Source organism: Xiphophorus maculatus, chromosome 23, assembly GCF_002775205.1.
Source record: "Xiphophorus maculatus strain JP 163 A chromosome 23, X_maculatus-5.0-male, whole genome shotgun sequence".
NCBI lineage: Eukaryota > Metazoa > Chordata > Actinopteri > Cyprinodontiformes > Poeciliidae > Xiphophorus > Xiphophorus maculatus.
The window spans coordinates 19,661,175-19,674,339 of NC_036465.1; the positions used below are offsets into that span (position 1 = coordinate 19,661,175).

General features: G+C 38.9%; 2 protein-coding genes across 2 annotated transcripts; one reads left to right on the top strand and one right to left on the bottom strand.

Annotated features, from left to right (window-relative positions):
* Positions 1 to 56: 56 nt before the first annotated feature.
* LOC102219456 (cis-aconitate decarboxylase-like) lies at positions 57 to 3,757 on the bottom strand. The gene is made up of 6 exons (XM_023328627.1): positions 3,680 to 3,757; positions 3,327 to 3,381; positions 2,749 to 2,939; positions 2,331 to 2,423; positions 1,839 to 2,044; positions 57 to 1,141 (listed from the first exon to the last, which is right to left on the bottom strand). The coding sequence occupies exons 1-6, from the start codon at positions 3,692 to 3,694 to the stop codon at positions 217 to 219; spliced, it is 1,485 nt and encodes a 494-aa protein (XP_023184395.1). The 5' UTR covers positions 3,695 to 3,757; the 3' UTR covers positions 57 to 216.
* Positions 3,758 to 4,043: 286 nt separating this feature from the next.
* Positions 4,044 to 8,858, top strand: LOC111606982. Its single transcript, XM_023328625.1, has 11 exons — positions 4,044 to 4,061; positions 4,802 to 4,985; positions 5,073 to 6,548; positions 6,633 to 6,725; positions 6,812 to 6,916; positions 7,028 to 7,137; positions 7,232 to 7,423; positions 7,527 to 7,689; positions 7,842 to 8,007; positions 8,405 to 8,499; positions 8,584 to 8,858. The coding sequence occupies exons 2-11, from the start codon at positions 4,829 to 4,831 to the stop codon at positions 8,667 to 8,669; spliced, it is 2,643 nt and encodes an 880-aa protein (XP_023184393.1). The 5' UTR covers positions 4,044 to 4,061; positions 4,802 to 4,828; the 3' UTR covers positions 8,670 to 8,858.
* Positions 8,859 to 13,165: the final 4,307 nt, after the last annotated feature.

Below are 13,165 nucleotides of genomic sequence, written 5' to 3' on the forward strand. Positions count from 1 at the left end.
GCAAACATATTATTACACAGCAGTATGATGTACATAAATAGATTACATGAAAAAGAACATTTATGTGAATGCAACTCTCAAACAGAATAATTTGAAGTATAGAATATATACAATTTAAAGAAGCATAAAGATGATAAAATGTACAAATAAGTGTTTATTGGTGACAATGAAACTCATCATATAATGATATATATTAAATATATTTGCAATATATCTTCATTGCAGCTGTGAGAGTAAGTCCTGGCAATCGTCAAGTCTGTCCAGCTCGTCCACCGCCTCAATCAGCCGCTCAACCTTCGCTGATGGAAGCACTACCTCTGCGTTGTTCCTGAACTTCTTCCTCAGGCTCTCGTTGGTCAGCGGGTTGCGCCAGTGACCGTAGAAGGTATCACAGCGTCCCTTCAGAATGTCTCCTCCCACAAGCGTCACCTGGACCTCCCCGTACATCAGGTTGAAGTTTGCGGGGTTGTCGTGGGGATGCTCCAGCCGAACGCGGCTCAACAGAGCGTGGAGCTCGGGGCGGCTAATGGCGCCGGGGGTGAAGGACTGGACAGTCACCTCACCATCCAGGAGAGCGCTGCAGGCGTTAAACTGGAAGGAGTGGCGAGCCTCATGCTCTGACTCAGGAAAAGGCCTGTTGATGTATTTAGAGAGGGGGACTCTGAGCAAGATGTCCTGGACTTGATCTGGAGAGATCTTTCCAGGACCAATGCCCACTAGAAGCTTATGGACAGAAGCTGCAGCATCTGCCACCCAGTGCATCCCCAGATGGGCGGGGAAGCGCTTGAAGCCCATGTCCTGCTCCTCTAACAGGAATGCATGGCCATTATGCGGTGAATCTAACGGCTGTGGCTTGTAATCTTCATAAAAAGCACTAAAGCCTGCCACTCCTGCAACAGCATCCAACACCAGAGGACTGGCCTCTAGGCCTCTGGATGCCAGAAGGGCAGCTTCAAGCCCAAGGCGTGAGGCGTTGCCAATGTGGAGGGGTTTAGACTGAGTGGCAGCGTTAGCCATGGGAGCTCCAGCCAGGGAAGCAGCTATCGCCAAGGCATGACTGCACTGAGAGGAATCCAGAGACAGGAGGCGAGCACAGGCTGCTGCACTTCCCATGGGACCGACGACAGTGGGAGGATGAAACCTGGCAAAGGACACACAGAGACCTGAATATCTACTGCATAAACATAATAACTTTTTTAAAAGTTAGGTCGTATTTCAATTCCTAGTGTGTCAAGCATTTCTAGTTGCACCTAAAAATGAGATGATGCAAAGGAAACTTATGCATCTAATTATCCAAAAAAAGCCTCCAAGCTAAATGTGAAGAGTTGTTTTCTCTGCTAGTTCAGTGTTTTTTTGTACCCAAACTGAAAGTATTGAAACTCTGTGCATCATCATAATTTTTGCTGATGAAAACCACATTTCTGTCCTGACTGAACCTGGGATGAGCTTTACCTATTTCAGGAATGAGCAGTGTCAACAGAAAAAGCTCCAAAGAGAGCCAACGGTACCACAGTTCAGAGACAAGCCCAAGCACAAAAGTAAGCAAAACATCTCTTAGTTTCTGTGCTGAGGAGGGGAAAAACACTATGAAGCTATGAAAGGCCTCACACATTTGAAGTGTGTGAGGCCTTTGTTGGGTTCACTTTGCACAACTACTTAGTAAAACCTTCCAAAACAGTTATTTTCAGCATATACATTTTTAACTTTAAAAGGAAATATCATCTGCAAAGACATAAAAAAGTATATGATTCAAACCATTAACAAAAATACATATGTATTTCAGTTACAAATAATCTGAAAGTTCCAGTGTGAATGCAATCCGACTCTGAGGAACTGACCTTTTAGGAATATTGCGGGCCTCGTTGGAGAACCTCATCAGGTGGCCCTGGATCTCGATACCCACGTTAAACGCGAGTAAGAAGTCCAGACCGCTGGGTTTCCTGCTGGCTGGCATCATGTCACTGAGCGCTAACACAGCAGGAAGAACGGCCCCTGATGGGTGAGTTGCTGGATGCCAGGTGTCGTCAAAGTCCATGGAATGAGTCTGCGGTGTGATTAAAAAAAACAACGTTTTTTAATTATTTAGTAATACCAAAAGCCATCTCTCTTAGTGGAAAAAAAACATGTCTAAAATGGTTATGAACTATAGTTTTTTTCTTTTGGATTTGGTGATACACTTTAAATAAACAATGATTTATCCTTTAACAAAGTTACTGTACATAAAGGGTCACTTTCAAAATTTTATCCTGATTGTGGTGGTTGGAATTTTTTTTTATTACTGATGTAAAATACTAGCAGTCTATTTGTAATAGTAATATAACTACACTTACCGCCACTCCGTTGACAAAAGCTGCCAATGTTGGGGAGAGCTTGATGCCTCTTTTCCCATACACTGAGCAGATGTTATCATGGCCGTACATGTGCTGATGTTTAAAAGAAGACAGTTATTTTTGATTACAGTAAAAATTAACATGAAATTTTAATTTACATTTGAAAAAGAAATATTTAGCTTTCAGTAAGATTGGAATTTGAATATTTGAATACATGTAAAATGCAGTTTTGAATTTGTCCAGTTCTACAGGTTTGCTACAAGCTGAATAATTAAATAAGAGTCAAATAGTGGGACTGTATAAAAATATTCTTCTCACAGTCAAATATAAAATAGAAGTTAATTTATTGAAACTAAAATTACTATCGTAAGTTTACTCATAAATATAGATATATATTTTCACATTTTCTATTTCCTACCTTGCAGTGTTGTAGCACCATTTCAAAAACCTCAGTTGTGCTACCAATGAGACCAACTCCAATGCTGTCCAGTACCATTCTTTTACTGCGGTGGAGAACCACCGAGGACAGGTGCTGGGGCTTGACCTTACTGATAAACTTCCCAAAACTAGCAGTGACTGTTTCTTCAGGAGTCGGGCTCCTCAACACTGCTGGAAGGAGAAAAAAAAATTATTTCTCTTTTACCTGAGGGTTAATGAAGATGTGATGAGTATAGTTTAGAAGGTTTATATAAAGTAAAATATTAACCTAAAATGGTGAAATGAGTTATACATTTACAATGTGCAAATATACATAAAGAATGCTGATTTTAGAATCATTAAGTTTAAAAAGAAGTTTAGGATCTAAATATGTCCAAAACACTAAGCTACACCAATAATCAAAAGTATTCAAATACCACACACTGGAAAGAAAGAAAAAGAAAATTATATGATTATGAGATATGCAAAAGAAACCCTTTCACAGTTCAACCACAAAAAGTCTAAAAAAATAAACGAAACAAAAAAAAAAAAACACTATAATGAGCCAGAAATGCTCACCTTCCACAGCAGAGTTGTGGATTCTTCTGGCAGCCCAGATTGGTCTGACGGTTTTCTACGAGTGAGTAAAATGTACAAATGATTTCATGCAATCTTAGTTATGTAAGTACAAGGCTTATCTGATCAGTTTCTGTCTTTGTCAGGCACAGGTGATGTGAAGCAAGTGTCTTAGAAGACAATGGTTTAATAGTAACAACATACTCTGTTGACAGCTGTAGTTTCTGTATTAGCTTCTGTAACAGTTTTTGCCTCAGAAATGAAAATTATGTTTTAAATGTCATTAAAATGTTTCAAATGCAGTTATGATAGAAAGCATGTTCATGGATTCTTAAATTACATTAATGTTATTTTACCTGCAGCTTGAACATGATGCCTTCTGTATTTTTTCTCGTTGAAAACCTGTTTTCCCCTCAGTGCTTCTCGGGTTCTCTGTGCTGTTAGCTCAGAGTGTCTGAATGATGCTGCTCTAATATTGGGAAGGGTGTCACCTTATATAGCCCAGGTACTAAAACTTGCCTCACAGGAACAAGGAACGAGGTAGGAAATTCCAGGTTCCTGTCTTATTCATTGTTAAAAAATTTTAAGACACGCTACTATGTAATTGCCAAAGTAAAGAAAACTAGTTGACGACATAAGCTTGAAACTCCGCCTACAATCCAAGAGTCTTATACTGGATAAACCTTCATCTGTGCATGAGGAGCACTGAGCATTTCATCTTTGAAGCATCTTGACCAGGTAATGCTTCAGTTTTATTACTTATTGTTTTCAGAACTTATCTCTTATTGTCTAAAAACATAAAAAGATACGTTAGTCAAAAGATTCATAGGTTTACAACACTAGATTAGACATTTAGATATCATATCTGGTAATGTGACTAATTAAATTTTTCTGGGCAGGATATAAGCAATTTTGATTAGGAGTGGTAAACTTAAGTTTGTCTAAAACATAGCACTATAAGGAACAGGCAAGAAAAGCTGTTGTAAACTGTGTTTTAACTGGATAAACTATCTTACCTATTAAGTTATTTCTCATATTAAGGACTCAAATTACTCAAGAAAAACTGAATGGCATGGGTTGTGATGAATCACTGCTTTGGATATAATTGCAATTGCTTGTTTTAGATTATACATTACATATTAAAATGTGTGAAAATATTGAAAATATTTGCTCTTTATTGTAGGACATTTTTGTAATTTATAAAAATGATAGAATGCAGACAGATAAACACTTTAAAATCTGCTCTACCTTCTACTCTGGTACTGAGGAACCAAACCTTCGCATAATGTATCTAAAATGTATTCAATAAATGTATGTAAAACAGCAGTGCTAGCTAATTTGTGTATTTTAAGAAATACATGGTATGAATCTTAATGGAATGGTACAAACTTAATCAATGAAACATCATCTTAAACAGCTGGTCAGTGTGTGGATTTATAGACCTGGTGAGGTATATTCTCTGTGATGTTCTTCATCAGAACAAGAGTCTGTAAACTGAAACCATCATGGCTGCATCTGATGGGTTTCCTGCCAGTTTCTATGGGGAACCAGGAGTTTTAGGCATGTTGTCAAATGGGATCAGTGCATTCCTTGTACTTCTACAGAACTTCAACACAGCTCACAATGGCTACGCTCCAGTTGGAGTAGAGAACGTTCTCGCAGGTAAAACTGGATGTAAAACAACAAAATTAAGCACAGATTATAGTTCTAAGAAGCGAGCTTATCCCCAATTTGCAACTTTTTTTCCAGGTGTACATCTCATCCTGATTGGCGGTGTATGCCAGCTGGTGGCTGGCCTGCTCTCCTTCCGTAAATACGACCATCTGAGCGGCACCGCCTTCATTGGCTACTCTGCTCTTTGGGCTAGTTATGGTGCAACTAGAATCTACTATGGTGCCCTGCCTGAAAATCCAAATATGACATTAATAATAGATCCGATGATGAGCAACGTGTCTCTTAATAACTCCACGCAGTGCTATTTATGTTTGTCCATGAAGGAGTCAGCAATCGCTGGTCTGGTCCCCTACATCATCCTGTCCTTTCTTCTTGCATTTTGCTCTGCCACGGTCAACTACATCATGCCTTTTGTCTTTGGAGCCATCACAGCCACCTTGATCTTTGAAGCAGTAGCTTTAGCTGCATATTCCTGGGCTCTGATTGTCTCTGGGGTTCTGGAGTTGCTCATTTTGATCTTTGCTATCTATGGTTCAGCGGCTCTTCTCATCAAAGGCCTGACTCAACGTCTAGCCCTGAAAGGTTTTGGTACCCCACTCTTTAATGTTCTCTTACTAGGGACCCCCAACTCAGGAAAAGCTCAGAATGGAGGCCAGGAGAAGAAGAAGAACACAAAATATGCAGAGCCAATGGCTTTGGGTTTCTTCTGTGACTCCATTTCTCCATTCATCTTTGCTTTCTACAGCTTTGGGTACATGAAATCATTTGGTCTAGGTGTTGCCTGGGTATCAATCATCTCAGTTGCTCAGTTGTTCTCCAGCTACTACGCCCACCTGCGTCAAGATTGCTACCACACCACAAAGTTTGGGTTACACGCCACATATTGGCTGATCAAAGCTTGGGAGGAGTTTGTTGTGTCTGTTTTAATAGTGGAGGACAGTAAAGTTGTCTCTGGAAGGGATGCAATGGTAGGAGACTGGTTCTTTGTGGTGGCAGCCTTGGTGCTCTGTGTAGGGAGCCTGAACATGGACGTCCTGGAATTGATCCATAACTTGTTCTTTGTCCTGGTCACAATCTCCACAGTCTCTCAGATCCCCCTGCAGGGTTACTACATCTTCTTTGGAGTAGCTTGTTCTCTCTTCACTGCAGTCTCAATCTATGGCACCTTCACCCGTCTCATCAACACCATTGCAGAAAAGTCTCTCATACCTGTAGGACCACAACCAGTGTCTTCTGAGCAGCTGATTAGGGTTTTGAGATGTAGAAGGTCTAAACACGGAGATCAGGATGTGCTTCCCCCAGGCGATCAGACCTCAGATGCTCTGTTCTATCTTTCAAATGGGGTTGCAGCTTTGTCAGCTCTTCATTCAAGAAGGATGAGTATGAACCCTTCTCTCCTGCACCTGACCATCCCCTGGGTCCTGATCTCTGGAGCTATCATCCAGGCCTACATCAGCAGGTTGCAAGTCACAGGAGGCGGCCGCTTTGGGTCAGTCATCTCTTCCATCTATGTTGTTGTCTGGGCAACATGGACATGGTTTAGATTTGCAGGTATGTTAATGCTAATAGATGAACATAATGACAATATCTGTTGCAATTTAGATGGGAGTCTAATCTCGAATCTCTTTAATTCAGGTAACCAGCTTCAGCTCTCAATCGAGGCAGATTATGGTTTTACTGCAGGAGCCATTGCCTTCCTTGTCATCAACGCTTTCCTTATGCTGATTGGTAAGTTTTATCTATGCGTTTTCTGTGGTCAATATTTCTGTCTGTTTGTTTTGATTATCATGGTAATCTTCTGTTAACTGGTCCAGCTGCTTATAGAAACCTGGTTCTTCTGTTCCTGACAACACTGATGGAGGTGGTTCTTGTTTGCTTCCTTCTCTCCACCCTGAACAAGCTGCCATATGAACTTGAAAGTAAGTTATCATGAGCCACATATGATAACAGGCATTAGTTACTTAAATCTAGATGGATCTTTTCACCTTTTCACCTCAATTTATGAACCTTTGACATATTTTTTCCCACAGTTGCTATGCTTGCATTGGTGTCTCTCATTTGCATATATGGCACTTTGGCGTCACTGATAAACTTCATGTTCTCACAAAGAGTGTTGCCAATGGGCCCTCCTCTCTTTAAGGTAATTACCCTAATGACAAAATGTTTCATTCACTAAGAATTTTCAGCTGCACATGAAATATTTTTAACATTTCCTGTATCGTCTGTGACTTTAGGAAAAAATGAAGTCAGAAATATCTGAGGAGCTTCCCTGTCCGGTGGCAAGCTCTCGCCTCACAAGTGGCCTCTTAAAAATTGCTCAGCTCCTGGAAGAGGGAGGTGTGTGTGGTATTCCCACAGACACTGTGTACGCTCTGGCGGCTTCCTGCAAGAATCCCCAGGCTATAGAGAAAATCTACAACATTAAGGTAAGACATGAATACCTTTCAAGCGCAATGTGGCATTTAATTTCCACTGTGTTTAATTTATTGAAAATCCATCAACATAATGTTGAATATGGCTCTCTTCCAGGACCGGCCAGCAGAGAAGCCTATATGCATTTGCATTTCTAGTGTAGAGCAGCTTGTGGCAGCCAAGCCTCCGTTCAGCCCTCTGCTGTGGGAGTTCATGAGGAACGTTTATCCAGGAGGCATCAGCTGCATCGTCAGCAAAGGAGACTGGCTACTTCATCTTGGTAAAATTTGCCCCCAAGCTTGTAATCAATCTCTAATGTTTGTCCACTACTGTTAGTCAGAAGATATTTAAGTGACTTGGAACTAAGCTAAAATAAAATGTCACAATATTATTATTAATATATATATAAAAAAGCAATTTCTTCTTCTGCAGGAGTTGGAGCAGCTTACGACCGCGTTGGCACCAGGGACAGCATCATGATCCGTGTTCCTGACCACACGGTGACGTGCCACTTGTGTGACATGACTGGACCCCTCGCTATTACATCTGCCAATCCCAGTGGAGAACCAGACAGCACCCACCACAGTATGATCATCAAGTAAGATACTCCTTTTTATATAGCCAGTGTGATTTGCATTTCTAAACAAAATTGTCACATTTGACAAGTTTTATTTGTCTTCTTCCAGTACACTTTAGGTGTTTGGTATTAGTACAGAACTCTACTAACTCTTATGTTAATATTCAAAAAATTTTTCCTGACTTCTGGGACATTTCAGGCAGCTTTACATGCCAGTTTTGTCACAATGACTTGACAATTTGTAGATTAAAATGCGGACTCTGTGTCCGCATTTTAATGACACAGAGCTTATCTTCACTGGAGTTATTCAGTTATTAGATAATTCATTTCCTCTGTGAATCCTATATGTTTGTATGCAACTGAAAGTGCCAATCCATCCGACCTTTAATTGTGTGAAATACTTTCTGATGTACTGCAGTCGACTGGGGCACAAGATCCAGGGGGTTCTCTGTGATGGTGACTCAAATGAAATTATTGGTTCCACTGTGGTCAACTGTCTGAGGATTGATGAAGGTGAAACTCATAGCAGTTCCTAATTTATTTATTTCAGATTAACTTCTGACATTTTTTCATGACTAACTCAAACTGTTTCCACAGGAATCATCAACATTGTCAGGGAGGGCTGCGTTCCTGCAGCAAAGGTTCAGCAGATCTTTGACAGAGTGAAAGGCACTATGTTGTGATTATCAATTTCTGAAATGTTTTACTTTACTTTGACAAGTTTAACTACTTAGTTATGTGTTTTTTCAGTTTCTATGTAAACTTATGTGAGTTTAAAGCATATTACAATGAAATATTGGACAGCTGTTCTGCACTGTTGCTCCAAAAGATGTTAAGCTATGTATAAAATATATCCAAAATAAATAACTAAATAAAAGATGTTTGGCATTTTTCTTTTTTATTTTCTTTGAAAAAAACTTAATACAGTTAAAATGTTTGCAAACAAGTACCGTACTTAAAAACTCCAAAAACAAGTATATTAGGGTTGCCACTTTTCATAAATGAAAATAAGGGACCACCAACACAGGTTCTGTGTGCCATAATGACTCGAGTTGCCTGACTCTTGTAGTGTGTTGTGCCCGCAGTAGTAGTATGCTTTATTCTATCCTGGTGATAGTGATTGTGATAGTGATGGTGATTGATCATGCCTTTTGTAAAGGCATGATCAAGAAAGCAATCATTTATTCATACACATCGAAGGGTGAGAGTATCCAAAAATGTAATCCAGTAAGAGCAGCACTACATCAACACATCTTTACTAAAGTAGAAGTGAAAAATATTAGTCCAAGAATTTACTTATGTAAAAGTAAAAAAAATGTGTTCCCTGTGTTTCAACAATGTGAAACACAGAAACAGCCACCTCCAGACCATAGAAGCAAAGTAAGAAATGCAGGATACAGCCCCCTACCAATTCTCCAGCCTGAAAAGTTACTCCAGGTCAGATATAGTAGTCAGGTATAGCAGAGTACACACGCTGGACAGGTGTCAGCAATCCACAGAAACACCAAAGAGGAAGTTCACAGAAGTGAAGTCCTTATGGTTCCCCTATATCTCTATGAGAGAATTGGTGTGAGCTAATATGACCACTCACACCAATAAATCAGTCACACTGTCTCCCCTCACTATCCTAAACAACATGACCCACCTTTTCTCTCAACTTGAGAAGGTCATCACACATAAACACTATTCAGAAAAAGGCCCAGCAAAGAATGGACTTCCTGTGGCTTCTGGTCAACTTCTACATTATTGTGTGTTGTGGTTTGGCTCATAAACAAAACAGAACAGGTCCAGACCTGCAACAAACAATTAGATCTGAAGAGAGGATCTTCAGGAGTGACATCCCATCCATCCAGGACTGAAACAGCTTTAGGGTCAGGAAAAGGGCAACAAGAATCTATGGTGACCCCACACATCCTGGACACACAAAATTTAGACTTTCATTATCAGGTCGCTGCCACAGAGCACTATTTACAAAAACCTGTCACCACAAAGAGTTTCTTTCCACAGGCTGCCTCTCTGAGGAATAGTTAACACTCAGAGTGCCAAGAACAATATTCAGATTAAGCTCATAATTGGCATTTTTGATAAATTTTTCTAAACTCAAATCCAGTAAAGTTGGATACCCTGGTATGGGGACCAAATACATGTTACAAAAAAAACGTTTTTTTGTTGTTTTTTTTTAGGGCGTGCCGTGGTGGAGTAGGGGTTAGCGTGACCCACATTTGGAGGCCTTCAGTCCTCGACGCGGCCGTCGCGGGTTCGACTCCCGGACCCAACGACATTTGCCGCATGTCTTCCCCCCTCTCCTTCCCCGTTTCCTGTCAGCCTACTATCATATAAGGGACACTAGAGCCCACAAAAGACCCCCTGGAGGGGTAAAAAAAAACCCAACATTTTTTTGTTGTTGTTTTTTTTGTGATACAAAATATGCTTCTATGAGTCCTCAAGGTAGTTTTTAAGAACTACCTTGAAAATAGTTTGTGTTATCTACAGTAACATTTTATCTTCACTGGTTCATAAGTAGACTTCTACCCATACACATTTTTTTAAGAAAATCATTCCTAATTAGAAAATAAGTGTACTTATTTTAGGGGGGATATGTAGAGGAATATAATCATATTAATAGTTAAAAATTATGTTGTTTGGTTGGTTCGCACTAAGATATGTTTTAACCTAAAAGAAATATATTGTGTCAAATGGACTGGGTCAATCTGACCTAGAAGTCAGGAAGGAATTTAGATTTGGAGAGATGTCGAATAACAATCATTAAAGAGAGGAAAGTTGTTAGTTTAAGCTGTTGTGCAAGAAAGTTCTGGCGCCAGACATTTCTCCTGCTCGCCAGCAAAGGAACTGGGCCGGAGCTCAAGACGTGGGAAGGAACCTCTGTTTGGACAGATAAGGAACAAACAATTTGACTAATAGCACTTTTGAAACGGAGCAGATGTGAAGTTAAGAGGTCTGAATATTCCAAAGGAACTTCCAATGCACATCCAGTGTAAGACGGAACCAAATGAACAACTTAAATGGAGGAAAGCAACGCCATTGGTCAAGGCTTCCCAATACACACCAGTAGAGCTGGAACTCTATAAAAAACTGATACCAGAAGTAGAAGTCAAGAGATTTTGGATTACTGTAACGATGTGTACGTGATGTTTTGTGGTTCAGCAGATGTGCATTAAATCTCTTCTCGTTTGACTTTGAGCAGAAGGAGTTCCGAGTCTTGTGTAAATCCTTATTTATATATTCTACGAGTTTAGACACCTATAGATTCTACAATAAGTTAAAAGAACTATTGCATATCTGTATTTTGTCATCTCTAATCTTTTGACTTTTTCTGTATAAAATCAAATCAATTGAAAGAAGGAAATCTATGATGGAAAATTGTTATAATGTTTTTCAATGTGCTCAGTTTCGTGTGTCTTTAGCTTGTGTCAGTGTTAAAAAGAGTTCCACAGGGCTTGTTGTTTTCACGGTGCTTCACCCAGGCAAAACCTAAAAATAGGACACACATTGCTGAAGTAATGCAGAAATCTTTTGTGAAACCTTTAAAACAACTGATCAGCTAGTGGGGTTGCAAATGTTAATGCATGGCTGACCTCTAACTTTTAGATTTACGTAAGACTACAGTTTTAAAAAGCACATGAATTTTCTGACAAATCACACAGCGTGAAATAATCAAATGACTGCAAGAAAACTTGAAATCAGATTTTGTCTTTTTTTTCTTATCCTAAGTAAAATGAAGACTATCTTCCTCTTCTTTATTTAAAAAAAAAAATTTTTCGCGAACATTTCCAACATCATGGCTTTGACTTCACTAAGTGAGTAATTGACATGCCTGATTTCAGCCACTTGTAGCTGATTTCAGTCACTTGTAGTTAGATTTAAATTAATTTTTAATTTGGTAATGATCAGATCATTTGCACATCATAATTGTTTGACCTTTTCTTCCTGATCAGAGGTCATGACAAAAGAACAAGCTGCCTCTTTGTTATGTTTTACCATTATTTCCCTTTGAATCACTTACCATCTGAATTCCAGAAATACTTTTTTGATGTGTCTTTCAGCTGATGCACTTCAGACAGCACTCAAGTCAGCAGGAACCGGGAGTTTAACTTAGTCACTGTTTTAATTTTTTGTTCTTTGTAATGTCTTGTGATCGTAAAAATATCATCTATTCATTATCCAATTACTGTCATGATCAGATGTCTGTATTTCAAGTATCTAAAAACAAACACACTAAATTGCAAATGATATTTAATAATTTGTATGTGTTCTATATACACGTTTTTGAGTTTTGTTTGTCTATCAATAACTTACACTTAAAAATGTTGATTGGATGTTAAAAAGGTGCATCAAACAGTTTTAAAACAACTAGAAATGTTACTAATTTACTCAAACCGTATTCAACAAGCAGACGAAAGAAAATATGTCAAAATGTTATTTTTGGCTGTACTATGTGTCATGTCAGTGATTAAATGTAACTTAGATTAGCTTTTCAAACACAAAAAGAGAATGACAAACATAAAAGAAACCAAAAGCAGAGGTTTAGGATTACTCACTTGGAAGAAGTGATTCAACAAAAGCACTATTGTTCTGTTCTTGATGTATGGCTCAACATCACTTCCTTACTTTGGACTCCATCTTTTATCTTTTATCATTAGAAGTTGTTCTTCACTTTTTGTTCTTCTAATTGTGTTAGTTTATTTTAGTACTTAGCATTTATAGTCAGTAAATGCTTGTACTTTATCAATCGATTTTGATTAATAAAGTTACACTTTGACTGAATTTCTAGGTTATTTTTTTATCCCAAGTCTTTTTGAATGTGTAATTACTATTCAATAATAAAGAAAATATATTCACATTAGATTTTTAAGTAGATTATTTAATTATTCATAAACCATATAATGAAACTTGATGGTGTTGTATTTGAAAGATTGTGAAAATATTTTGAAACTTTTACATGTCTGTTAAGTCTGTACAAAAAGTTGAACTCACCTGCTAGGCATTGCTGCTGGTCGAACCTGCCTGGTATCCAGTTTCTACTGGGTAGATGGTTGTTTTCCAGCCAGCTCGATCCGATCATTTGCTTGTATTGTAAGATCAATGAGAAGCATAAATTTTGATTTGATGGACCACGTCTCTGTGTCAGGGCAGAGGGACGGAGCAGCTTTCACCATTC

Coding starts and splice junctions, on each gene's coding strand:
- LOC102219456 (XM_023328627.1), bottom strand. Junction 2,940..3,326: donor CCACAACTCTGCTGTGGAAG/GTGAGCATTTCT, acceptor TTCTCCTTCCAG/CAGTGTTGAGGAGCCCGACT. Junction 1,142..1,838: donor GCCCGCAATATTCCTAAAAG/GTCAGTTCCTCA, acceptor GTCCTTTGCCAG/GTTTCATCCTCCCACTGTCG.
- LOC111606982 (XM_023328625.1), top strand. CDS start 4,829: ATGGCTGCATCTGATGGGTTTCCTGCCAGTTTCTATGGGGAACCAGGA. Junction 7,424..7,526: donor AGAAAATCTACAACATTAAG/GTAAGACATGAA, acceptor GCTCTCTTCCAG/GACCGGCCAGCAGAGAAGCC. Junction 8,008..8,404: donor CACCACAGTATGATCATCAA/GTAAGATACTCC, acceptor GATGTACTGCAG/TCGACTGGGGCACAAGATCC.